The 26,864-nt window shown below is 32.3% G+C and overlaps 4 protein-coding genes, 1 non-coding gene and 2 pseudogenes across 5 annotated transcripts; 4 read left to right on the forward strand and 3 right to left on the reverse strand.

Annotated features, from left to right (window-relative positions):
- The first annotated feature begins 10 nt into the window (after positions 1-10).
- On the forward strand, positions 11-232 carry LOC121123806 (small nucleolar RNA U3; annotated as a pseudogene).
- An 889-nt stretch (positions 233-1,121) lies between these two features.
- LOC121123795 (small nucleolar RNA U3) lies at positions 1,122-1,343 on the forward strand (annotated as a pseudogene).
- An 891-nt stretch (positions 1,344-2,234) lies between these two features.
- On the forward strand, positions 2,235-2,439 carry LOC121123812 (small nucleolar RNA U3). Its single transcript, XR_011781645.1, has one exon. It is a non-coding gene; the product is annotated as a small nucleolar RNA U3 (small nucleolar RNA).
- Positions 2,440-3,978: 1,539 nt separating this feature from the next.
- LOC121122774 (poly(A) polymerase beta) lies at positions 3,979-13,744 on the reverse strand. The gene is made up of 8 exons (XM_040717815.2): positions 13,061-13,744; positions 11,778-12,074; positions 10,040-10,316; positions 9,817-9,972; positions 9,498-9,748; positions 8,895-9,437; positions 7,171-7,710; positions 3,979-5,361 (listed from the first exon to the last, which is right to left on the reverse strand). Exons 1-8 carry the CDS (start codon positions 13,384-13,386, stop codon positions 5,160-5,162), a joined length of 2,592 nt encoding a protein of 863 aa, XP_040573749.1. The 5' UTR covers positions 13,387-13,744; the 3' UTR covers positions 3,979-5,159.
- A 4,745-nt stretch (positions 13,745-18,489) lies between these two features.
- On the reverse strand, positions 18,490-21,674 carry LOC121122460 (uncharacterized). Its single transcript, XM_071890279.1, has 3 exons — positions 21,474-21,674; positions 21,128-21,416; positions 18,490-18,737 (listed from the first exon to the last, which is right to left on the reverse strand). Exons 1-3 carry the CDS (start codon positions 21,558-21,560, stop codon positions 18,628-18,630), a joined length of 486 nt encoding a protein of 161 aa, XP_071746380.1. The 5' UTR covers positions 21,561-21,674; the 3' UTR covers positions 18,490-18,627.
- Positions 21,560-23,272, reverse strand: LOC139904675 (protein Loquacious-like). Its single transcript, XM_040717450.2, is given in 3 exon segments — positions 21,560-22,192; positions 22,194-22,444; positions 22,504-23,272. Coding segments are annotated over 3 exon segments (1,005 nt in total). The 5' UTR covers positions 22,820-23,272; the 3' UTR covers positions 21,560-21,754.
- A 760-nt stretch (positions 23,273-24,032) lies between these two features.
- On the forward strand, positions 24,033-24,856 carry EloC (elongin C). The gene is made up of 2 exons (XM_040717451.2): positions 24,033-24,169; positions 24,245-24,856. Exon 2 carries the CDS (start codon positions 24,252-24,254, stop codon positions 24,612-24,614), a length of 363 nt encoding a protein of 120 aa, XP_040573385.1. The 5' UTR covers positions 24,033-24,169; positions 24,245-24,251; the 3' UTR covers positions 24,615-24,856.
- Positions 24,857-26,864: the final 2,008 nt, after the last annotated feature.

Genomic DNA, 26,864 nt, shown 5'->3' on the forward strand with positions numbered 1-26,864 from the left:
TTATCCAATTAAGATCATACTTCACAGGATCATTTCTGTAGTATGTTTGATTGGTTTCTCATTTAGAAATCAAAAGTCTTTACAACCATGATGATGAGATATAGAGACTGACTCTTAGCATGAAAGTTGGATAGAGAGCTTCCTTATTTAGGAAATTCTCTTCCCATTGATGATTGCTTGGCTTACTTCCTTAATGAAGTGGGCCATAGGAGTTGGACTCATTCCGAGTGGTTATTTTAACTAATTAATATAGCAAGCACTAAAGTAAAGCTAGACAGCATTGTTGTGCCTATCATTCAAAAACTTATCTCTCTTTTTTTAAATTATTCGACGGGTCCGTATCAAACCAAAGTCAAGTCTCATCCACATTAGATAGAAAGACTTTAATTAAATATATTTCCAACGTCATAATTTGAAGTAGACTCTAACTTGATATTTCACAAACAAAAACAGGACAAATTACCAAAGAATTCTTGATATTACTCCATCAAATGGCTCGAAAGAATATGTATGCATTGAATACTACTTGATGTTAATGTGAAACACTGATATTTCAATTTACTCAAAGTAGGCTTTTGGATTTTTTGGATCAATTAGGGACGTGAAAAGTAGGTAATATTACAGAAAAAGATCTTATTCTTTCCATAGAAATTGTCTATTTTTTCAGGTTGAATATTTAAATCAGATTGGATCACAGATGTAATCACATATTTTATTTTTATACAATTTAAATTCAGATATATAATAAAGTTAGGCAATATAGACATATACCTTATTATTTTCATGCTCCCATTTTTGACATATAATCATTCACTATTTCACTTTAATTTTTTAGTCTAAAGGTGGTTTAAACATTGTCGAACTTGTTTAGTTCCCCAAAAATGGCTGTCTGTAGTTGTTAGTTTCGTCTAAATGTTTTGATCTTCAGAACCACTTCCTGGCTACAAGCTACAACCTTGTACATATTTAGTTTCTTTAAAAAAAAAAAATGTTTATCAGACTCTTGACCTCTTTGACGACAGATGGAGTTAGCATAAGTTTTCTTGAGATTTCTCAAATATTCAAAGGTGAATAGAGCGGAAAAAGAGGATAAAGTTACTTCAGGGTGCAGTTATCCAATTAAGATCATACTTCACAGGATCATTTCTGTAGTATGTTTGATTGGTTTCTCATTTAGAAATCAAAAGTCTTTACAACCATGATGATGAGATATAGAGACTGACTCTTAGCATGAAAGTTGGATAGAGAGCTTCCTTATTTAGGAAATTCTCTTCCCATTGATGATTGCTTGGCTTACTTCCTTAATGAAGTGGGCCATAGGAGTTGGACTCATTCCGAGTGGTTATTTTAACTAATTAATATAGCAAGCACTAAAGTAAAGCTAGACAGCATTGTTGTGCCTATCATTCAAAAACTTATCTCTCTTTTTTTTAAATTATTCGACGGGTCCGTATCAAACCAAAGTCAAGTCTCATCCACATTAGATAGAAAGACTTTAATTAAATATATTTCCAACGTCATAATTTGAAGTAGACTCTAACTTGATATTTCACAAACAAAAACAGGACAAATTACCAAAGAATTCTTGATATTACTCCATCAAATGGCTCGAAAGAATATGTATGCATTGAATACTACTTGATGTTAATGTGAAACACTGATATTTCAATTTACTCAAAGTAGGCTTTTGGATTTTTTTGGATCAATTAGGGACGTGAAAAGTAGGTAATATTACAGAAAAAGATCTTATTCTTTCCATAGAAATTGTCTATTTTTTCAGGTTGAATATTTAAATCAGATTGGATCACAGATGTAATCACATATTTTATTTTTATACAATTTAAATTCAGATATATAATAAAGTTAGGCAATATAGACATATACCTTATTATTTTCATGCTCCCATTTTTGACATATAATCATTCACTATTTCACTTTAATTTTTTAGTCTAAAGGTGGTTTAAACATTGTCGAACTTGTTTAGTTCCCCAAAAATGGCTGTCTGTAGTTGTTAGTTTCGTCTAAATGTTTTGATCTTCAGAACCGCTTCCTGGCTACAAGCTACAACCTTGTACATATTTAGTTTCTTTAAATAAATAAAATGTTTATCAGACTCTTGACCTCTTTGACGACAGATGGAGTTAGCATAAGTTTTCTTGAGATTTCTCAAATATTCAAAGGTGAATAGAGCGGAAAAAGAGGATAAAGTTACTTCAGGGTGCAGTTATCCAATTAAGATCATACTTCACAGGATCATTTCTGTAGTATGTTTGATTGGTTTCTCATTTAGAAATCAAAAGTCTTTACAACCATGATGATGAGATATAGAGACTGACTCTTAGCATGAAAGTTGGATAGAGAGCTTCCTTATTTAGGAAATTCTCTTCCTGTAATGATCTTTTATTCTATCACATCTACCGATGCTGACATGTGATTAGTTAAAGATAAAGGCTGAAAAATTGAGCTTTGATTAAAAAATCTTATCAAAAATTTCCTGATCTTGGCTATGCTGAGGAAGTTCCTTCTAATGAAAGAATTACGGAACATCCTAGCTATGTCCTTACATAATCTTTCGTTTTGATATGGACTTTACAAAATTTAGGATCGTGGTAATTGTATCCTTACCTGATGTCAAAGATAAAACTATATCTTTTAATAAGCTACTAAAGTGAGGTAAGAATATGCTTCCACAATTAATGGAACTTATTCTAAAGGTAAAATGCAGGAATTATTTTGTGGCTGTAGACATTAAAAAGATGTTCTTATCAATAAATCTTGCCGACTCCCTAGAATCTAGATAAGTAGATGTTTTGTTGTGTCTAGGGATGACCTGGAGAACCCCCCTCTTGTTGAGATGAGATTCAAAGTCATTGTTTTTGGATTGGTCTCAGCAACATATAATTCTATATTTCTATGTGGTGTCTGAAAGAAACGGCCAAACAAATATTTAAAAATTATCCAGTAGCTTCTGAGGTTATGGATAAAATGACTTATATGGACGATATTCATATCACCCAGGATATCCCGGAAGAAGCCTTCAAAACAACTTCAGAAATACCGAAAATTCTGGTAAGTAGAGGATTAACGGTCATAAGATCGCATCTTACCATCCAGAAATTATTTCTCAGTTTGAACAAGAAAGAATGGCCCTTCCAAGAAGGAGAAATCCTATCTTTATTTAAAGTTGTACACATGTACAGAGGAATTTATGTTTGATCTTGCATACAAATTTGATAGATTCAGTCCTGACTGTGCTTCATTATCAAGAACAGATCTCTTTTATGAAAGATCTCCATTTCCCACGTTATAACGGGGGAAGCATCAAGGTTCTTGCAGTATTCGGAGATGCCTACAAAGTAAGAATGGGTGTCGCTGCCTTCCTCGTTGTGGAAACAGAGGAAGGCAAAAGTTGAGTCAACTTTTCACTCAAAAATCTCACTAATGCCAAAAGCTCTCCGTGAGAAATGTAAGCTTTAAGACATGTTGAGGTCTGCTCGAGCAGAACTTGTTGCTCTAAATATGAATGATCTTACTGAAAGAATATAGTTTTTGGAATTATGATCTAAGGTTTCTCTTGGAATACCGTGAGAAATTGCCCAAACAGCCACGCAGTATAGCTATATTAAAAAACAATATTATACCTAATACAGTATCGAATAAAGTACTTTAAGATTTGAATATTATGAAATTTATAAATTTAATTAATTTTAAAAATAGTGGAGAATAATAAGAAAAACGATAGTCGGAGAGTAATTAAGAAATAAATTGCAGTTGGTGTGATCAATTTATTTGGCTAACTACCAGACGATTTCGGGCCTTTTTCTGTTTGTTTGCGGAAAGGTTGCGTGATGCAATAAAGGTAACAAAATTTGATGACAATTGTGCAGGACTGAACTGAACGGGATAGCAGGCTTCAGTACGAAATAAGAGTAAAGTCAACACTACCTACAAATAGTAAAAAAAAACTAGAGCAATAACTATTTTTTATTCATTTTATTAGCATTAATCTTTTAAATTCTCTAGGTATAAATAATCTTAAACATACTAATAATACATCATACAATAAGAAGAAGTAGAGCGTGTGTGTGTTATCTTGGTGTCCTCCTGATTAAATAAAAATCAATCACAAACTGAGGAATCAAAATACAACAGAACAGAACCACCAAATGATCAATAGTGCAAGGGTATTATTAAAGATATAAAGGTAATGAATGTGGACTACAATATTGCAGGAGCATATGGGGGACTATTATGGGAATACTTTTATATATATATATAAGGATATGAAGTTGTATTCAAACACAAAAAGTCTATTATAGAGTCTACATGTAAGCCTTCAAGTATGAGAGGTTATAATTTAATTAATTGACAATAAGATAACAAATACCCGAGAAACAATGAATAATTATAGAGTAAGTAATTAACTAGATTGTGTGTTGTTTTGAGGCTCCGAGTGCCAGGGAGGAGAAGAAGCACTCTTGTGATGCACAATGTGATGAATAGAGTAGGTGTCTTCTATTGATTCAAGAGTTAAATAAACTTCGTGCAATCGGCTTGTTCAATAGTAGACTTGACAACATACAGACGATATCAATCATGTCCTCTGCTGCATCTATAGTTAGTAAGTAGTAGTAGTAGTTTTTAATAATATGTGGGGAATAATGGATGGAGGATGAAGGAACGAGACAGACAAAAATTAATAATAGTAATAATATTAGTAGTAATAATAATTAAGAAACTTAAAAAACGTGTTTCTATAATAAAAAAATAATTCTTGAAACTATGGTCAAAAATATTTTTTTTGGGTAAAAGTCTGCCATAAAACTACATGGGTTGTACATGTAGAAAAACGACAGACTCTAATTTTTTTTTGTAAAAACTATTTTGTACTTTTTTTTATTATTGAGAAAAGAAGAATTCATGGAATTTGCATATTTCCCAATATTTTTAAGGTTTTGTAATTTTTTTTCGTTTAAATATATATAATTATATTAAATACCTGAATGAATATAATGCAGTCATTATTATATGTAGGGGTGGGCTAGGGTGGGTGGAGTTATAATAAATAAGGGGGTGAGGGAGGGTCTCGGGGAGGTGGGTGGCATCATCATCATTACACTAAGTAACAACTTAAATACACAAGCATCAAATTATAATCTTTAGTGAAAAACAGCTTCTTTAGATGAAGCAACGGAATTAGGAGCGGAAACAGCCGACGTTACACGGGTAACAGCTCCAGATGCAACTCCTGCAACTGAGGAAGAAAGAGTACTAGAAGTAAAATTGAATCTAATAGGATGATGCGTTACAGTATGAACGGGAAGCGGAGAAGCCACATCACGTATTTCACTGGAGGATAGCCTAAAAGAGGAAAATTCAAAGAATGTATTAGCGCTTATTAGAGACACAAAGGTATAAAAATAAACTTATTAAAAACAAATGTGTGATAATAATATTCGGAGCTCCGATGATTTAGAGTTATTGATCAGTACATATACTCGGTGTCAGATGTCTATTTTCCCATTATTAAAATGCTTATAAATAAAGATGGGATTAAAGTCAATTTTAATTTTTAACCATTCCTTTGCGATTGAAAAGAAGACAAAACCCGCTTTACTCTAATACAATTTTGATCAAATACGCTCACGAAGAACTTGGAGAAGGACAACAACATAAAAGTCGCCGAAATCCTCCTCACAGACACTATCTAACCGAAATTCCTAAAGAGGTTGGTATGGCCAGAAAGACTTTGCACAACCTCCCCAATTCAAATCTTGTCCTGGAGCAAGAAGATGTCCCTGTTAACACTGAAAATGTGACCCATCACTTCTTTCACAATCAATATGTGTCCACCATTTTCACTATATACCAGCCCATGGAACTAATATTTGTAAGCGCATGTTGAGACCAAGTCCAATACTATTGCCATGAGTGTCTCCGTCAATGCAGTGTGGGAAAAGATTAACCACGCCATTATCAGGAGAGTCCGCATTATTTTCAGAACCAATTCTAAATTACAGCCAACAAACTTTCATAGGTATTTGAAATAAACCATTTGACATTTGAAGATCCTATTTTCTGGCTGGATCCTGATGAGCAATTTTTTGATGGGGAAAATAGTTATCTGACACCCAATAATATCCCAGTAAATAGAAATTCATAAATTTATAGTCTCATAATTTAAAGTAAAAATCCCTCAAATTAAAAAATAAGGATAATCAAAATAAATTAAGAATACACTTTTATGGACCACTATGTTTTTTTACATGCTTTGAATCTACATATATCAAAGGGGCTATGTAAAAAGTATGTTCACAAGTAAGAGGTTTTTTTTTTAAATTGCAAATACAAGCTGTAAAAAAGTACGCACGTCATGTGTCCCCAAGTACTAATAGGAGGGAGCAAGACTTTACATTAACACTTGTCAGACTGTCCGAGACATGCAAATTGTTCTATGGGACAGATTAATACAGTATATATCCTATCCGAACGGACAAATGGTCCCAATTCATGTAAAATAAGTTCGTTTTGACATGTGACACTGTTGTATTATCGTATAACCATTGGTTTCTGCTTTATTTCAACAAATTTACATCGACATCCATTATTTCCTGCCTAGAAAGCAACATTATAATTCAACTAATAATAAAATCAGTTTATTACACATTGATAAAAACAATTTGGATTATAATTCCTTCTGAAGCACTATTAACATCCAATTTTTAAAACTGTAGGACAGGATACGTCAAAAATTAATGTACAGCCCTAGAGAGGAGGGGTGCAAAAAAAGTCAAAAACTTGTGCGTACTTAGTACATGGCCTCTTATAAAAAAAGACTACGTAAATATAAAATCAATTTTTCTCGTTTTCGTTCATAATAATTTCGTTTGTTTGTTCCTCAGATACAGTCATTACTAGTTAGTTTCTCTACATATCATATGAAAAATAAAGAAATAGTACTATGATAGGATATTCAAAATTACCTTTCTTTCTACTAACAGATTTAGTGTTACCGACAAATAAAATTAAGAAGAAAAAAGCTGATATAAAACGGATTTGTCTCAAAGTAAAATTACTATGCCTAAAAGATAATATTATTATTTGCTCAAATTATGTACACAGAGAGACGAGGTGTGTTAAATTTTAAGGTAAAAATCCCTTGTAACTCACCTAGGTGTACCCGAATTTCCATTTGCCCTTGACGTCGAAGGAAAAATTGGTTTCCCAGAAACACAATTATTCAAGACTGAATTACTCGGAGACGAGGATGAAGGAGATATGGGCCATAATGGCGATGAAGCAAATCCCGGAGAGAAAGGTATTGTATCTGTATGATGTAAACGAGCTTGAATGAGCCCAGTAGGAGGAAATTTATCCGAACTCAATGACACCGAGCCTCTTGGACAGGACTCCGTATCATCAATTGAGCTCGAATATGACGTGTCAGACATCTCAGCCCCACTATTGTTGTTATTATTATTTAAAAATACTGGCGTTTCTGATTCAGAACATTGACGAGAGTTAACAGCGGCCGCAACAGAAACAACAGTTGTAGTTGCTGAAGATGAAGACACAAACGTTTTTGAAGGCACTTGAGTTAGAGTTACACTACTCCCACATAAGGTACTGACTGGAGTCATTGGAGGGGAAGGAACATCAACCACATGATGCGAAGGTAAGTTTGGAATGACCTTGTTAGACGCCCAAGACCTGTATAAAACTAACTTGTTACAACAAATCTAAACTAATAAGTAACACTAGTCAGCAAATTTTTGTACTTGAATTGAGATGATGTGTGTTACTATTTGTTTTTACCTCAATAAACATGGAAATAAAAGGGGGGGGAATTTTTTAGAAAAAATTGACAAAATAAAATTTTTCCCAAAAATATATCAAAAATTCATAGCTATTCTCAAAAAATTTCAAACATACACAGCTGTTCGTAAAAAATTTCAAAATAAAATTTCGAATATGATTTTTTTTGGAAAAAAAAATTTATTAAATTTTCTAGTAAAAAGCAAAAATTTCTTAATTTGGGAGGGGCTACAATCCCTCTAACCCACCCCTTCGGACGCCCCTGACAACCCAAAAAATATATTTTTGTCGCTTTCATTGACTATAAATTAACCATGATATCTTAATAAATATACAAAAATATTTAATCAAGCAACAAATCTTAAATATTTTAATATATTTATTTTTTGAAGGAGTGTTTTTTTCTTCTTAATATTAGGAAGTTTTATGTCTTCCATTTCCAAAACTTTCAAATAAATTGTCCATTTTTTTTTAGTATAAAGAACAGATGATTCAGAAAAAGATATAGAAATAATTGATATATTTTTTGAATCTTGAAAAGTGTATTTACAAATTATACTCTTTCTTATATTAAGAAAATTTAAGGTGAAAAATATCTCAAAATCATGCAAATGCTGTAAATAAGTATTTTTTGAAAAATACTTATGTAGGCCACAAAAGTGTTAATTTAAAAAAACGTTATTTCTTATGTTCCTTCAATTAGTCAGATGGAGTTTTGCTCTGATAAGTATAAGTAAACATTATAATATTACAATAACCCCATCTGACCTAGGAATGATCTTGGAAGTCTTGGACCGAGACGCAAACCTACGCACATTTACTTATAGAGAATAATTTCCCCCTAGTGCGTTGTTCCATTCGGATTATTAAGGTTATTTTGATATTTATCGAGGTAAAAAGAATCATGAATTTATTAGACTTCCAAAGAAAGAGTTCATTTTTCCTCGGTATTATTTTCGTACTAACAAAACATTTTATACGATTCGAAAAAATATACAGTTTTTCTGTTTTTTCTCAATTCAAGGGCAAAAGAAGTTGGAAATTTTGTTGATTAGCGTAATTCAACTAAGAGAGTTTACCTTTCAAAAATAGGAGGTGACACATCATTAATGTAGGGATTCATGACTTGATTCACGTGTGGTTGTCTAATCGTAGAAGGAACTGACGTCATCATCCCATTAGATTGATTGTTGTTGATAGGTGGAGGAGTATTAAATGTTCGCTGAGTTTGTGGGTAACTCTGCATTTTATAATGATGGGGAACATTGGATTGTTGAGGGTAATGTCTTAACTGATGGTGCTGAGTTTTAGACACAGCAGCAGCATAAGAACTACTTTCTTTATTTCCTTCACGAACATTACTTAGAGTAGGCGGCGCTGGTGTTGCCACAGGTTTACTGTTCAATTGTTGCAATTGCTGCCGCTGAACGGCTATTTGTTGCTGCTGTTGTGGAGTATACTGATTCCGATGTTGAGACGAGTTTATGATTTCATGAATATCTGCTTCGGATAATGCCGCTGATACTTTGGCGCGGTGAAGCAACTCTGCGTAAATACACATGTCACTCGTGTAAAACGGTTGGGCTCGACGAGAAAGATGGTCGCGGAACGTTTGTAAAGGTCTATAACAATAAACCATAAAAATGAAGGACACAATCATTATAACTACTCTCTCAATTTACCTTGCTAAATCTAAAGTTGCACCATTTTGAAAATGAAGTCCAACAAACCAAAGCTGAATTGTTTTGCCGTCACTTACTTGAGTATAAGGTTTGGGCCAGATACGAGCCCCAGACAAATTAGGACACTCCCTTTCTATATTAATTACAAAATGCCGTATCTTCGATTCAATTAATCCGAACCATAGCAATGGTTTATAAGCAGATGCGATGACAAATAAAAAATGTTCAAACTCGTGAAAAATATGACGAGTCTAAATGCAAAACAATAAATAATTATCAATTCATACTCATGATTTAAGGATGTTAATATTAAAAATACCTTAAATAGAGTATCCCAGGATTCCTTTTCTTCTAAAATTTGAGAACATGTTCTCACAGCTAAATGCATTTTATCTTGAATTAATTTAAGAGTAGATTGTGTAACATTGAATGTGGAGTTGAGGTGTGGATACGTAGGAGTAATGACGGGCATAACCTTATATAAATGAAAAAAAAACACATTATGATTAAAAGATCAAATCATGTCACTTTGAAAATAATACATGAAACCGCTCAGCAGGATTTTTCTTAGGATTCCAAGATTGCATACTGTACTCTGAAGGATTTTCGAATTCGTCTTCTAAAGGTCGAAGCATGACAGGTTCAGGCCAATTCCATCTTGAAAATACTTGGAAAAATTTATAAACCATTTGCTCAGTCTCTTGTATCTCAGGATGCATAATACATGTTTTTGCGACAAGAACAGCCCATGAAAAACCACCAAGATAACCCATAATATTACTATAAATTCCCTGACTCTTGGCCCACAACTTAACAGCCCTGAAAGTAATATTTAAAAAGATTGTAATATGAAAACTGATTTAAAATTGAATTATCATATAAAGCCAATAATCCCTTCCTAATCCCATATTTCCATTTAAGTCAGATTCTAATATTAACTTTTTTTACAGAAAATAATTATGTACTCAATAAACTACTTTATAATTTTAACCATTACAAAAACTCCCAAAATATTTACATAGGAACTATGAACAAAGTTCGTACGCAGGTAGGGATTTTGGAGAATGGAAAAATCTTTCTTAAAATCCCCTTACTCTTATATATTTTGAGCTCCAATCATTTAGAGTTATTGATCATAACATTTACTGGGTGTCAGATACATATTTCCCAATTACTAAAATGCTTAAAACTAAAGATGTCAATTTTAATTTTTAACCATTCCTTTACGACTGAAAAGAAGACAAAAAGTGATATACTCAAATACAATTTTGATACAATACAATCACGGAGAAAATGGAGAGGGACAACAGCATAAAAATCACAGAACTCCTTATTGCAGGTACTCTAACCGAAATCACTAAAGAGGTGGATCTATACAGAAAGACTGTGCACAACCTCTCTGATTCTAATCTTGCCCTGGAGTAAGATGATATCCCTTTATTATACTAAAAACGTGAACAAGCACTACTTTGACAAATTCATATCCTTATGAGACAAGTCTATGTGGTCACCATTTTCATTAGCGCCTTGAGGGTCTCTGTTAATGTAGTGTGGGAAAAGTTTGATTTCATAACCAGTTCTAAATTACAGCCTACAAACTTCATATGTATTTGAAATAAACCATTTCACTCTTAAAGATACAGTTTTCTGGCTGGATCCTGATGAAGTTTTTGATGGAATGGGGGAAATAGGTATCTGATACCCAGTAATATCCCAGTAAATATAAATTAAGAAATTCATAAGTTTATAGTCTCATAATTTAAAGCAAAAATCCCTCAAATTAAAAAATAAGGAAATCAAAACAAATTAAGAATGAACTCATACTTATAATTATATTTTTTGCTTGTTTTGAAACTATGTATATATAAGTGGCATTGTAAAAAGTACGTGTACAGGTAGGAAATGTTTTGAAATTGCGTAATTCACAAATGCTTTCAATCAAAAAATTTAGATTATGTTCTAATCATAAATTTATCTGCTTTGTTTTTTTCCATAATATTAACAAATTTCAGCATTTGGCGAGAAAAGAAGACAAATATTAGCATTATGTAAGCAAAAACAAGAGAAAAATTCCTTAAATTCAATTATGCACAAAATAAACAGAAACGTGTATCTAGAAATTTTTTTATAGAAAAATATCGTGTTTCTGGATAAACTCGAGTTAAGGAAAAGATCTTGTAGCTTTATCCGGAATGAACAGACAATCTATACTTGAATGACTAGTTAACAATTGTAGGCTTTCGTGATTTACAATTTTAAACTTATTTTATATAACTTTACCTGAGAGCTAATCTAAAAATATCTACATTGGGCACCAGATTTAAGATTTCCTTCGTACTTCGATACCCATTCAGACTCCGAACACATTTTTGATCCAGAGCTTTTAACATACAATTATCAAAGGATTCTAAATCGTGTGGTATTTCAGGTAAGTTCAGCTTGGCAAAGGTCATATCGATTTCAATGCCATCATATTTCATTTTGATGACGGGAACATATGCTTCCTCAATGGCCCGAAGTTCCGTTACTTCCCTTTGACGACCAAATAGTTCGTACAATGAATGGAAGTAGTTTTCCCTGTATAATGAAAAAGTAAGGGCATTAGAGGGCATTCGGGTTGTTTTTGTTATTAAAAGAGGGGTTATGGTTTACAATTGTGCAAGAGCATCATATTTTCTCTTTCCATCTCGAAGTTAGAGAAAGCGTAAGAGGAATTATTGCAGCCTTTTAATAGATTTTAATTAGCTTGTTCTTTTATAACAACAAAATTATTTAAACAACTTGTCATTGCATGATAACGAAATGGTAAAATTACGAAATTCATCATTATAATAAGGTAAGAACGTCACTGAGCGAATTATATACTAATATTGGAGAATGTGAAATAGACAAATTTGTACACATCGACTCCGTACAATATATTTTTGAATGTAATTATATTGTCATGTCTCATAATATATTCTAAGAAAGAGCCGTGCATTACAGGATGAGTACAAGGTAATGAGAATCGAGATATATTCTACCTACAGGGGCCATCCCTCAGATGGACTCCTTCATAAGAGACGAACTCACAACTTCATTTACATAATGAGACCTTTTATCTATTTTTGAAGATCCATCAAAGTGCTCTGAATAACTCTGAAGACTTCAGATACCCCTCCTCCTACAGTAATAATATTGTAGGATGAGAGAAAAATTGTCGTAGCTCAGATATTTACTTTACAGAATTAAGCATGGAAACTCCATTAATTCATTATAAATAATTATGTTTTCCAATTTTTATAATAAAATGGATCTGAGAATAATTTCAAGTCTGAATTTCTCTGTTTTGAAATATTAGACTTTTAGGATGATATAGACACTAACACCAACATTTTTGTGCTACGACAATTTGTACCTCAATCCTCGATATATAATTGGTTTTTCTTAGTTAATAGAAAAAGGTTGCAAGGATGAAATTTCAAGTTCCCGCTTTGGCGCCGTCTCCAATGGGGAGATAGAAAAGAGAAAGTAATAAGCGTCAAGCATGCGGAATGAGGTAATTCTAGGTTGTTAGTTGTAACCTGGTAATATGAGTAGGTGCAATGAAGAGAGCATCAATATCCGCCCCTTGGTGAGAGATTCCCAACATGTATGAGCCATAGGTCACAATTTTGCCCCCAACGCGATTAGCATATTGCCAATGATATCCTTGTTCAAGGGTTTGGCTTTGAATCCATTGTCGTACGAGAAGACCCAGACTGTGAAGAACCTCTCTCCGATGATCGAGACCCATTTTCGTCTCGAAACATCCATTTTGACGAAGAAAATCCTCCATTGAGCCTTCCTTAATTGCAGAATCCACGGCTTCACTGGATCCTTGATGCATTGAGGATCGAAGCGTTCTCATTCTACCGCCATTCAAAAGGATGGAGTGGTTGGGCGCCTATGTTAGAGGGGTGAAATGGCACAAAACGACGCTGATGATGATTTCATCCACTTCCAAACCCCAACTACAAACAACGCTCCAAAACCAGGAACCTGATTCCTCCTCTTCTTACGATCCGGATCGGCTCTATTGCAAGCTGGGAATTGCCAATTGCCAATCGGATCCTCTTCTCCTCTTCTTGTAGTGACTACACTCAAAGAAGTCCAGCAAGTCTAACTCTTACTCCTAGCAGACTTGATTTAATTCACAGTCTTGGACTTTTCCAGTTTTTTATTTAATAGAAATTCTATTTTGTCATAGAAAACGAGTTGAGAGAATCAATAGGTATCCATTCCTTCATAATCACTAGAAAATAGTGATGGCTCGATTCATGCCAATCGGAAGCGGGAAAATAAACTGTAATTAACGATTCTCCGTTTCCGACTTTTATGTAATATCACTCATTATATGCGACTGGTATTTAAATATTTATTAGTTTTCTAGGTTATAAAATCATTAAATATGAAATATTTCCGTAAAAGTATGAATATATGAAATATGAACCATGTGAATTAATGATTTTAGTCATATGGTTTTATTAATTGTCATCATAAAATAATTGAACATAAACAAAAATCCAATTCAATTTTAGCTAGTGTTGAATCGGTCCTAGCACTGCATTCCTAATCAGTATTCTTTTTTTTTTCTTCCCGCCATTACAGTTTTTTTTCTAATCAGTCCGATCTTACTCACGATTCATTAGTCGGTCCTTCAGTCCTAGCTATCTTTTAAATTTCTTCACTCCTAGCTACAATTGAAGAAAATAAAAAAGAATGAATGATAGCTAGAACGTACAATAATCGATCGAGTAATTAAACGTTCTAGCGACACCACTCCTACTTTAAACTTCAAATATCTCGTCTTTTTATTGAAGGAGATTATGATAAAACTTCACCAGCTGAAATAACGTTGTTAGTATATACGTCATTTCAAATAACGTATTTACCATAAAATACCGATGAGGACCTATCCTAGTACTAAAAAAATTAATCAGGACCGAACAAATAAGACTGTAGCCTTTTTAGACCGATCCAGCTCTAATTTTAGCCCTAACTTTTGGATGCAAAGGAAAATTCTGAGCACTCTAAAAATATATCATTTTGAATTAGTTACCAAAACTGCATTGCTAGTAACGCTGTAGCATTGGTCGACTTATTTCCTCCTAATCCATCATTTTTAGTGTAAAATTATTTTCCTATCACTTATGTTCAAATTATTATTTTGAATTTCGCGCCGCTTCTACTTCAGCTGTGTATAACACCTAGTTATATAGCCTAAAAGCTAGTTAGCTTTATAATTAGCTAACTAGTGTTACCAAAATAAAAAATATATTTTCTTGGGTTCAAAGGCTTCTTTCTCTATTGCTTCTATCCTTAGAAGAATACGACCAATTTTTACGCACTAGTAATATACTCCTCGAGCCATCTATAATCAACCCCTCAGCATTTTACAAACTATTACAATAAATAACAACCATACGACCAAACATTCAATCTTTCAAAAACCATACAAACGTAATAACTAATTTAACTTAATGAGGTAGATTTTCTACGTTATCCGTCTCTTCTAATACTCGTAATTTGAAGTTTTTTATATATCTCATCCAATATGAGATCTAAATTATATGCTAATAAGTCATTATTTTGAAATATTCAATTACGAATATGCCGTTGATATTAATTCACAAGATTTAGGATGTCTCTTTTTAACTTTTGATTTGTTGAACTAATACGTCATTCATTAATAATTAGATATAATTAACCTATTTAAATATTTATTTTTGATATTTATGACTATTTTCCCGTATTTAAGGATTTATCCGAAAATCTCTTAGACATTTATTATAGCATCATCTTCATTACATACTCCTTCAAAAATCGATCCTTAGATTCATCGTATAAAATTGGTAAAACTCAATGTTTTACAAATTTTTTGTAATGGGGTTAAGTAGAAATATTTATTGAAGCTTATAAATATCATGCTTAAGGCGAAACAATCAGGCTAAGTATCAATTTCAATTGAAAAATGTTTTTATTTTAGTAATAAAATTTGGATGATTTATGGAACTCATAATTAGTTTCCGATTCTATGAAGTTCGAACCCAACAACCGTTCCAAACAACCATAACATTCATTTGGTTTTAGGGCTCCTAACCCTTGGACAGGTTCCTCCGTCTTTTTACCCCCGATCGAGTACCCCACTCCCCCTCGTAATTTAACCCCTTTAGCATTTTTCTATTACAATAAATAGCAACCATACATGTGTGTGTGTCTTTTTGGGTACCCAAACCGTTGGAACTAAGACGCTGAAAGTTTGGATGGGTCCTCTTTTGAACCTGGTGAGGCTAAGACGCAGATGCCGATTTGGGGGGGGGGTCATATATTTTGGGCTCATTCTATACCCAAAACACAAAAAATGTTTTTTTGGAGCTCAAGGAGACTAGATAGTGGTTTGAGTTATAAATTAAAAAGTGACTGGCGTCTCAGACCCCAAATATATGAATCTTTACGTTTTCTAAATTAATTCATAATCAAAAAAGTTATGGTCAAAATAAGAAATCTGTGAAAATTGCAATGACTTTTTTTTTGTTTCAGGTGCAAAAAAAGAAAATACAAAAAGATGATGGAATATCGGATTTGTAGATATAATAAAGTTTGTAGAAATTTGTCTGTAAATTAGTATACATATAAATTGATGATTAACTGAAATATCTAACGTTTTCTGAATAATTTTTCTTTTTTCCTCTTTTTTTATGACACGTCAATTTTCTATTTTTAAGAAGAAATCCCAGAAAATGATTAATTTTAGGGATAACAAATAAAAACCATAGCAAAACAAATTGATGGTATTTTCAATTTCCGGAACATTTTATTACATCATCATTCGCAAAAATGAACCACTTATTATAGAAGGTATGTTTTTTCAACCACATAATTCTCCATAATATTTGGTAGGTTTTTGTGTTCTTATTTATAATGCAAATAAATGGTTTTAACTACTCATAGTAAAATTATTATAATACTCTCCCGCACCGAAGGGTTCTAAACATTAAGAAGAAATATGTAACATTAACCATTGTCAATGTGATTTCCCGCTCCCACCTTGGCCTGAGCAATGCCGGATAACCCTTTGCTAGTTAGATCCAAGGTTGATAGAATATATTCCTATTAACCTTGGTTAATATAAAGGTTTCAGGGGTAGATGGCTCGGGGAGTGGAAGGCTAGGCAGTAGAAGGGAAGGACGGGTGGGGGGGGGATTTGTCGGTTTCCCATTTTGCGTCACTAACAGAAAACTGGATACGACATTTTATTGTCAGCTGTTGATTTCACCAGATTCATGGGTTCTGGAGGGCAAGTTTGTTTTTTCACTAATAAATTAAACTTTTTTCATAATACAAGATCGGTTTTATGAAATTCTGGAGATATTTAAAGCATTAATAAAATAATTCGAAATAAAATACATAATACAGGCACGAATAAATTATATTACTAAGTAAAAATATAGTATATTCGTAATTTATATTGTATTATATGAATATTTTTTGCAAGATCTGTGCAATGTTCTTAATATATTACATATCTGATATATCTCATTTGGCTTAATAAACAATCGACAGTTTTGGAAAAATTTCAAGGACTAAGACTCTACTGAATAAATAAGCACCGACACAATACTAGGAGTAATAAAATGCAAGTCATTTTTGGACTCAGAGTATAATTGATGATCGTCATCCGAGTAATTCCTGGGAATGTCATTGGTAGATTTTTTTCGTCCTTATGGCTTAGCTAAGTAAAGTATGCTTTCTTCATAACCATTCTATGGGAACTTTTTTTATTAGAACATGCTCCATTTTCTTCAATCTTTTTGCTAAAAACTTTGTTGCTGAGTGTAATAATAAAATCAACGAAGACAGAAAAAGGAAATCTCAATCCGTATCATATCCCTATAAACTCAGTCTTGATATTTTCATTTTTTTTTCTCAATGTAAAATTTTTTTATATGTATATATGTAATTGTATCAAAGTCTATTTGTATTATTGATAGTTCTTATAATTACTTTGTGTATTGATTAGTATTTATAAGGTTAACTAATTATAAATATATTTATTTAAATATTCCACAATAATTATTTATTTCATCTCATATAGGGAAGACCCTAAACTTTCAGTGGTATAATTAAATACATAGCTAAAGGTGAAAATCCAGTGTGGATGGGCATGTAAAAAAAAGAAAAGAAACCGAATATCAAAATGGTAACCCTAACAATTCGAAGAAGGTTTTGCGAGACAGAAAGAATAATGCTCATGAGTCATGACTCATGACGTTTCATTAGATCAGCTATAATCAGCTGTAACAAGAGAGGAAGGGAAAAAGTATATAAAAAATGACATTTGCTAGTTTTACTACGATGTCCATCCCCAATTCTACTCTGAGTCCAACAATTATATCTCCGCAACAAATCCTCAGAGTTCTGCTACGTCTTTTATGAGCACACACGAACGTGTTTTGAATATAATTGAATCTATTTAGGAAAGGATGTTCCTACTCAGGAATTATATAATAATGTCAACTCCTCAGGAAAATAAAATTCGTTCTTTATATTACCAATTACAAATTAACGGGCCAGCTAAAAAACAGCGGATTTACATGTATTAGTTATGCAGAAAATGCGAGCGCGCTAAAAAGTCAACAAAATCCATATACTACAGTTTATCCCTGGTCTACCATCGTATTTCTATTAACCTTGAGTTAATCTAATAAAATGTCATGACAGCTGAGCTACTCTTATCCCCCCTCAAAAAAAAAAAAAAAAAATCCAATGGTCAGGATTACCACGCAATTTTTTTATTTTTACGTAGTACAAGATTATCTTCTATACAACTCTATATATTATATTTGCTGCAAATATTTAGTATTCTCAACGAATACACTCGCACTATTGAATCCAAGATCCAGTTCCTTACAGAATACAATATTACGGCCATGATTACAGTAAAAACTACATTTGCAAATGACTTAAATGATTAAGCTGCAGTGAAATACATTTTTATTTTAATATAATATTAATCAATCAAAATAATTAAAGGAAGAAAATGAAAAAATTTGTAAAAAAATGTATTATATCCATTAATAACAAAATTTAAAAAATATACAAGTCCAAATCAACAGTTTTTTTTCTTCTTTTTGGAGTATGTATCATTGGAACCGTTTTCAGCCAAGGACTTTCTTTTAATTGCACTTGACAAATGGGATCCAAAGGATGGAGGTTGTTCTATAAATAGAAAAATACATTATTAGTTTTTACATTTGTTAAAAAAATCATTTTGATATTTTAAGTAAGGCAAACACATGCAAATATTCGAGTTTGTTTAAAAAATAGGCTAAAAAGTAAAAAAAAAAAAGAAGCTAAACTTATCAGTATGCATTAGCAATATACATATTATCCGCAGATAGGTCTAAAAAAATTGCAGTCCTATCAATCCGGTCCTAATAAAATTTGTCAATCCTAGGACCGGCCCTTATATTCTGTCTTCTGTAGAACTACAACAGCTGAACTTGCAAAAAAATTTATTGTCAGTTGTTGATTTCACCAGATTCATGGGCTCTGGAGGGCAAGTTTTTTTCACTAATAAGTTTCACTAATAAAGGTGACAAGGGAGGAAGGAGAAAAGGATATAAACAAGGACATTTGCTAGAGTTACTCCGATGTTGATCCCCAATTCTACTTTGAATCCAAAAAGTACATACAATTTTAACTCCGCAACAAATCCTCAGGGTTACGCTCCGTCTTTTATGAGTACATACAAATATTCAGTCAGGTTATGAATATAATAGAATCCATTTCGGAAATAAATTTCACTACTCCGGAATTAAATAATAATGGCAACTACCAAAAGAAAAGAAAATTCATTCTACTGACTACCTATTGAAAAAAAAAAACCAAAAAAAAAAACTGGCCACCTACAAAATACACCAGATTTTCATCACTGGTTATTGATCTTGTATGGTACTACAACAGATGAAAGGACGTGGAAACTAATTACGTCATTTCAGCTGTCAAAGTTATATTCTTAATCTATTTATAGAGACGAAATTAATTATCCTGGCTTAGCTAGGAGTGAAGAAAATAAAAATATAGCTAGGGCAGTAGGACAAACTAATCGGTCCTTAGCAATGATCAATAGTGAAAAAGACTGAAACGTGAAGAAAAAAAGACTGATTAGTTCTAGGACCGATCTAACACAATAAGCAACACTATGTATTGTTTAGCATCTATGATTTTTTTAAATTTACTCATTTTATATAAAATTAAAAACCAAAATTTTAGAATCTCAAAGCAAATGTAAATTCAATGAGTTCTATAGATATCTTAAGTGGCACCCTATGTATTGCACAACCTTACCAGGGAGTTTATTAACATTTTAAGGGGAAAAATAAAGTGGCAGGTTCTTAGTAAATATCAGAGAGAAGGTCAATAGGTACAACTTATGTTCTTCTTCAAAACATGATTCGATCTCCCTTCTTTATTTATAAGTCACGTGACATAACGTGTATCTCCACCAAATCCTCAAGATTTTAATACTAAAATAAGAACATTTTTCAATTAAAATAGATAATTAGACTGATAATTTCAACCTATATCTTACATATACTCTTTAATAAATATTTTTACATAATTCCATGACATTTAAACTGGCTAAACAATAAGTTTTAGTATATTATTTCACACAATTAATTTTGGGATAAATTTTTGAAGGAGTATGCACATGATGTTATAATAAATATCTAAGAAGGGATTTTCGGATAATTCATCAAAAACGTTGAACATGCGAACGTACTTTGCATATACCTAGGGGTAAAAAGTGTTAGGTTTGAGTATTACTCGAACTGAAAAAAACTCGATAATCCTCTGAAAACTATACAAACTCGATTCAATTTCTAGTAAAATGATTGAATGAAGATTATTATTGAATTGATCATGTATTGAAAAGGAGAAAATAGTATGTTGAAATGATCAAAAACTCGAAATCAACCGCACTCAAAATGGGTTCTTAAACGAACTTAACTAGTAAAAAAATTAATTTTTTTGGAAAATATGACTCGTATCCAACACTATTTTTAGTCATTTCTTCTGTTTCAACTTGGACGGAAAAGTTCAAAAACTATGTGATTTGTAAAAATCCGTATGAATATTTTAGATAATAGCTTAATTTAGTAACCTTTTTTAGGCATTTATTACTAATTGCTTACAGCCGTAATGAAATATATTGCAAAGCTAAAATTATTTGATTAGACCAGTGATTCCTAACTGAGGCTATGAAGTATAGGTCATTAAGAAATGTTTATTTAAAAATAGTTATCATAAAAATTCCGGACACAAATATTCAAGCAAAACTAATTACTCCACCTCCCCTTGCTCCTAGTGAGAAAAATATATAATTATTCACAGAAAATTAAATTATATTAAATTTTCTATTATATAACAAAAATTACTTAATTTTCTTTGGGAGCTATTTATTTTTAATAACTAAGAAAAGTAATAAATAAGAACCGGAATTGGATTTTTTTTTTTCCCGATGTCGATTCCAGAAAAAACACCGGATTCCGATTAATTGTCTCACTACTATAATGGAGTATGTAACAAATAGTATATATAATTACCTATTCCAAAGAGAGGATGCCTCCGCTCCATGTTTTTAGGTTGAGCAACGAAAGCAGGCGGAGTAATTTCCATAGAGTCAAGTTCAGGCACATCTACTGATTGAAATATATTCAATATACCACGACTACGCAATGAGATCGCGACATTATCTCCTTCCTCATCCCTCATAACGACTAATGTAGATGACTTCTCTCTAGATGCATTTGTTTCATATACGGTGTCATTTGCAGATACCGTTCCCGAACCAGAGAAGGATAAAACCTGTCCTTCAAGCTCAGATACCGGCATCTATTGTAAGTAAATTATAATTAAATGTACAGATAATTAATAAAATATAATAAATACTTCGGAGGGCGCGTTGACCATCCAAATTTCTTCTTCATCTAGATTGAAATCATTTACTCCTAAAAGACACTCGTTGTGAATCCCCATCTGAAATTTACAAAGAAAATATATTTCTATAGAAAAAAAAAAGTTAACACATATTAATACTACTTTGATTGAAAATAGATTTAGTTGTATTTTTGATATAATTAATTATGAGCATAATTTAAATAGTTAGTATTCATGATGAAATATGATCACTGTACATTGATATAACATATACGGGTATATATTGTGTCCTTTTATTTGGTGAGAATTCTTAAATATTCACAAGCATGAAAGGCAGCGTTCAACTTTGCGTCTTTGTCAGATATTCCTATTCCATAGCAGACTGCCACAGGGTTTGTAGAGAGTTGTACAAGGCAATGATATTCTCCATTAAGGGCTCGCTCCTCTATATCTACATAGGTAACACTAAAATCTTGCTCTTTCGATATTTGTTCTAGATTTTTTATTGCGAAGGAGTAGTAGTCTTCCTCCAAACATTCAGACTGTATAATAGATAGTTTAGAGCCTAAGATAGGTCTAATATGACTGTAGAATTTATAGTTATTTCGTGAAATTTCCTTCAATGTAGTGTTTCGATGCGCAATCCCTTGAGCCAATTCATCTTCATCCAAGGAGTGAAATCCCTGATTACAGCCCCCACTTCCATCATCGTGTTCAGCAGGAATTTTTTTTCAACTTTGTAAGCATTTTGTAGGCTGCTTGTCTCTTGGCTAACTTTTTCGATTTCCCATTACCCGATTCACGATATTTAGATCCCACAATACAAACAAGAACAAAACTCCGTTCATGGGGCTGTCCCTCTTCTCGGCTCACTTCATAAGTGGGTGGCTGCATACGACGATTCATGCAGAGTTCTTGCAACTCTCCAACTGGATTTCCAGGGATTCCATCGTCATAGTCTCCGTAGTCTCGGCAATTTTGTCCTGTAAAAAACATGGAGGGACTCATACAAATTCGCTTTAAAAAATAAAAAGTAACACACCAAATTCTCCAGTTCGGAGGGATGCGATAATATCCGGACGAATTTCTCCGGCAGAGCATAGTTTGTCCAGAACAGCTTTAGCAGCAGAATGTTTGGCTTTCTTCTTGGACTGCCCGGACCCTGTTGCAAGGACGTCGCCAACAGCCACGCGGTACTTAAAAGTAGGTTCATGAACCGCTCCTTCAATTTGGACTAAATCATACTTTGGAGTGATTCCTTTACGAACATACAACTCTTGTAAAAAGGACACAGGAGTTTTGCCGGATAGATTCACCTTGCGGGCTTCTTGTCCTGAATCTTCGGCACTCTCAATCATCTTTAATCAACTCTATTCTCATACCCTTCTTTTATATATTCGCACACGGAGAATCCCTTCCTCAGAATTACGTAGAAAAAAATAAATTAAATATCGGGAAAATCACTGCAGAGGAAGAAGTCCGCCTCGTAAAATTACAGCATTGTATTCTCGGCTGCAGCTTCATGCAATAATAATAACAACCCTATTTTTCCACTTGGAACCAATAACAACTTCACATCCTTTATTTATTTTAAAAATGACGTCATAGGTTTTTAAAATATTCCTCAATATGCGAATTTAATCCATTCTCTGCCTATTTATTCAATGATTACTCATTTTTTAGGCGTATTTATCACCCCCTCCCGCTATTCAATTTATATTCACCCACTCAACTCCATGATTTATATAAATAGATCTTACGGAGGAGCTGCAGTGGATATTTACTTGGAGATGGTCTCCTGTTATGTATCCGGCCGAATGGTACCCCTGATTGCTACATTATCTAGGGTTAGATCACTTAAATAAATAAGGAACCCCTTCTTTTTTGTTTTTGACGGGAGTGCAGAAGTAAATCCTGTATATTGAAACATTAAACCCTCATATCCTACCCATTTCTAAATCTAATTTCTTGTAATATAAAGTTTAAGGATTGAACAATTATCATTTCAATGACGTAGATATTTATTATATATTATTAATTTAGCCAAATTTTTATAATGAAATACATATATTATATATTAAGAAGAATTTATTTGAATTTTAAACTTTTCTTTTCATGAAAAATTTAACCAAACTTCTGTATTTTAATACCCTGTGAGTTTTTCATTTTTTTGTTACTCTTTAAATAATTATTCCATGAAAGATTTTAGAGGAATAGTTATATTGAACAAATAATACGGAATTTAATTAGTAGTATATATTATTACTAGTTGTTGATGATTAGTCGATTAGATAATTAGTCATGGGCACTTCCTAAAGGTCTTAAAAATGTTGGTATTCCATAATAAATCCAGTTCCAATTACCATGTTTAAAAAAACTGCACCATTTATAATTTTTACATAACAACAAATCTGAAAATGATCCATTTTAGCTCTGTTGAATAATTATCCGTGGAGTTCTGGCGTGTCACAGTTTCAATTTACAGCATTTATTTTATTAATTAGATAAATATATTTTGCACTTCCGTCAAAATACGCGCACGCTACAAAAGTGATATTGTTCCGGCCATATTCATTCATGTAATCTCTGAGCAGTTGATTTGGCCGTTGTTAACTTTCTTATAATATCGGCTTTCAACTTTTTGGTTCTTTCTAGCCTAGCTATTCTATTCCTTCAAGTTCCTGGACCTTCTTTTTCAATCCTTTCTCGTAAGTGTTTCTCCACCATTATATTACAGAGTCATTTAGTTACTGTTTCCTTACTTCTTAATTATTATTATCCAGGTGTAAAATGTCAAGCAGCGAATGTATGGATACCAGTGGAGGTGAGAAGGTCTACGGAGGCTGCGAAGGACCTGATGCCATGTACGTCAAACTTATTTCCTCTGACAAACACGAGTTTATTGTGAAGAGGGAGCATGCACTTACCTCAGGAACAATTAAAGCCATGCTTTCTGGACCCGGCCAGTTCTCGGAGAATGAAACAAATGAAGTTAATTTTCGAGAAATCCCATCTCACGTTCTACATAAAGTCTGCATGTACTTTACTTATAAAGTTCGCTATACAAACTCATCAACTGAAATCCCAGAGTTTCCCATTGCTCCTGAAACTGCTTTGGAGTTGCTCATGGCTGCAAATTTCTTAGATTGCTAAAGAATAATTAATTATTATATTAGACTATTATTATATTTGTCTTCTTCTTTTTTTTCAAGCCAATTTTATAAGACATAGAGGCTAAAGCTAATTAACTTTGTCGTTGTCTTACAAATAAGAATTAAGTTTTATATAAAATATTAATTTATGAAATTGAATTCCATTGGTCCATTGAAGTTTTTTCTTTTATCTATTTCTAAATTGTAGGTTTCATTTTTAATGAATAAACACGGGTGTTTAAATTATTTAACTTTTTCGGCAGAATTAGGTTGAAAAGGGGCTTTTTAGCTACTTATTTTTTTTCTTTTTTGATATTTTGCAAAATACATGTTTTTAGTTGGAAATTAGTGTTTAAATTATTAAATTGACCCTTTTGTCCGCTTTTCAAAAAATATATACCGTGACCAGACCGATTAAGTGCCCACATTACACTATCTCCTAAAACGGGAACTAAAAGACTTGAAAATTGCACAAGGAGTAGTCGAAAGTCAACACGTGATTACATGTAAGAACATGTGATTAAAGAGACAAGGGCCAAAAATCCCATTTCATAGTTTAGAGAAAAGGGGGAAAAGAGCCAACCAAATTATTATATTACGATACAAATCTGCTCTCGGCTTGTCAAACCTATTATCCACATGTGAACAACCACCGTTTTTTGTGATTGTAAAAGCTATTTCGATTAACTAAGTAGCTAATTTGTGTGAAATAAGTCAAGTTACTTTGTTTGCTTAACAATATACTTCATGACTAATCTATCGAAGCAAGCAAATCTGGAATACATTCTGTGGAGGAAGGGCAAAAATACTGAAAAACATGAGGATAATAATTTTACAAATAGAAGGCAGATATGTTCTGGCGGAATTTTTGTTATGATAAGGGAATTAAAAAACTATTTCTTATTGTGGTTTTAATTCACCATAGTACTTCATTTGAATTTGTAACTTTATTATATACAAATTTAAGTATCTTTGATGAAGCACAATAAGGTAGACTTTTTGTCCTGACAAGACATCTCTTATTATTCGTTCGTTACTTTCCACAGGGGATATTATATCTCTATTTCATCCTTTTACATGGATAGTTTATATTATTTAATCTCACAAAGAAACAAAATAATTGTAAATTTTTAGCATAGTGGAATCTAGTCTTAAAAATCTCTCTTGCCTAACGTGAAACTAAAGTTATCAAGACTTTTAACTTAATTTAGAAATGCAATATATTCCCGAAATAAGGAGGTAACTTGAGTACTGCAATTAATAACATTACTGATGTTCTGTTGAAAAGCTAAGATGTATAAAAAATTATTAGAACAAGGTCATTAACTGCTCGGACTGTTAGTATCTGCTCTGGGCAGATTCCTTCATATACTTGAATTGTAAGCACTATCTTCATTAAAAATTATGATTGTTCTAAAAAAACAAATTGAACTTTGTTTTTTTAAACAATAATTACCAATTAATGTATGATCTGTCGCAACAATGTATCCTTGTCTCAGATTTTTAAAATTACAATGTGGAGAACTCTTGTCTATAGGAAAATATAATATATTCTATAGAAAGGACAAGGCAAATCGAATTCAGTCTTAAAAGGGATAAAACACGTTCAAATGGTCAAGATGTCTAGGACGAGAGTAGATGTGATAAGATTATAATTATCACAATTTTTGAAAATAATCATGGTCGAGTATCAAGGAATCACCGTGAATAGACGTCATTTCCATTATAATAGACCAACTTTTTTCATTTCCTCACCATTATTGAAGTATTCATCAAAATTATATATATAAGTTGTGACTTTATAAGACAATTGACCAAGTTGCAACCAAAAAATGAGATGAATAATTTTAAATAAAGAATTTATAGTACTTAAGATGAGAATAATGTGATAATTGAATATTATTCCATTGATGAATCGATGTAGTTTTTGACTATTTCAATAGAAAAGTTAATAGAAACAGCGCAAAATATCTTAAGAGCCCTTATTTAAAGTATATTAGTGACCTCGATGTTGAATTAAGTAGTTTAGAGCGGTAAAAGGTTCTATTTTAAGTTTATTTGACCTATTGTACTTATATGATTTGAGTTAAGATGGGCATAAGTCAATTGGGTTTCTATTTCAAGAATTCAATTCAACTATTAGTACCAAAGAAAAATAGTGGATTTAGATTTAAATTAACTACTTAAACCAAAGCTAATTGGCGACAATAATTATTAAAATGATTGTAAATGGGAGAAGTATGGCAAAACT

Source organism: Lepeophtheirus salmonis, chromosome 8 (assembly GCF_016086655.4).
Source record: "Lepeophtheirus salmonis chromosome 8, UVic_Lsal_1.4, whole genome shotgun sequence".
NCBI classification, from domain to species: domain Eukaryota; kingdom Metazoa; phylum Arthropoda; class Copepoda; order Siphonostomatoida; family Caligidae; genus Lepeophtheirus; species Lepeophtheirus salmonis.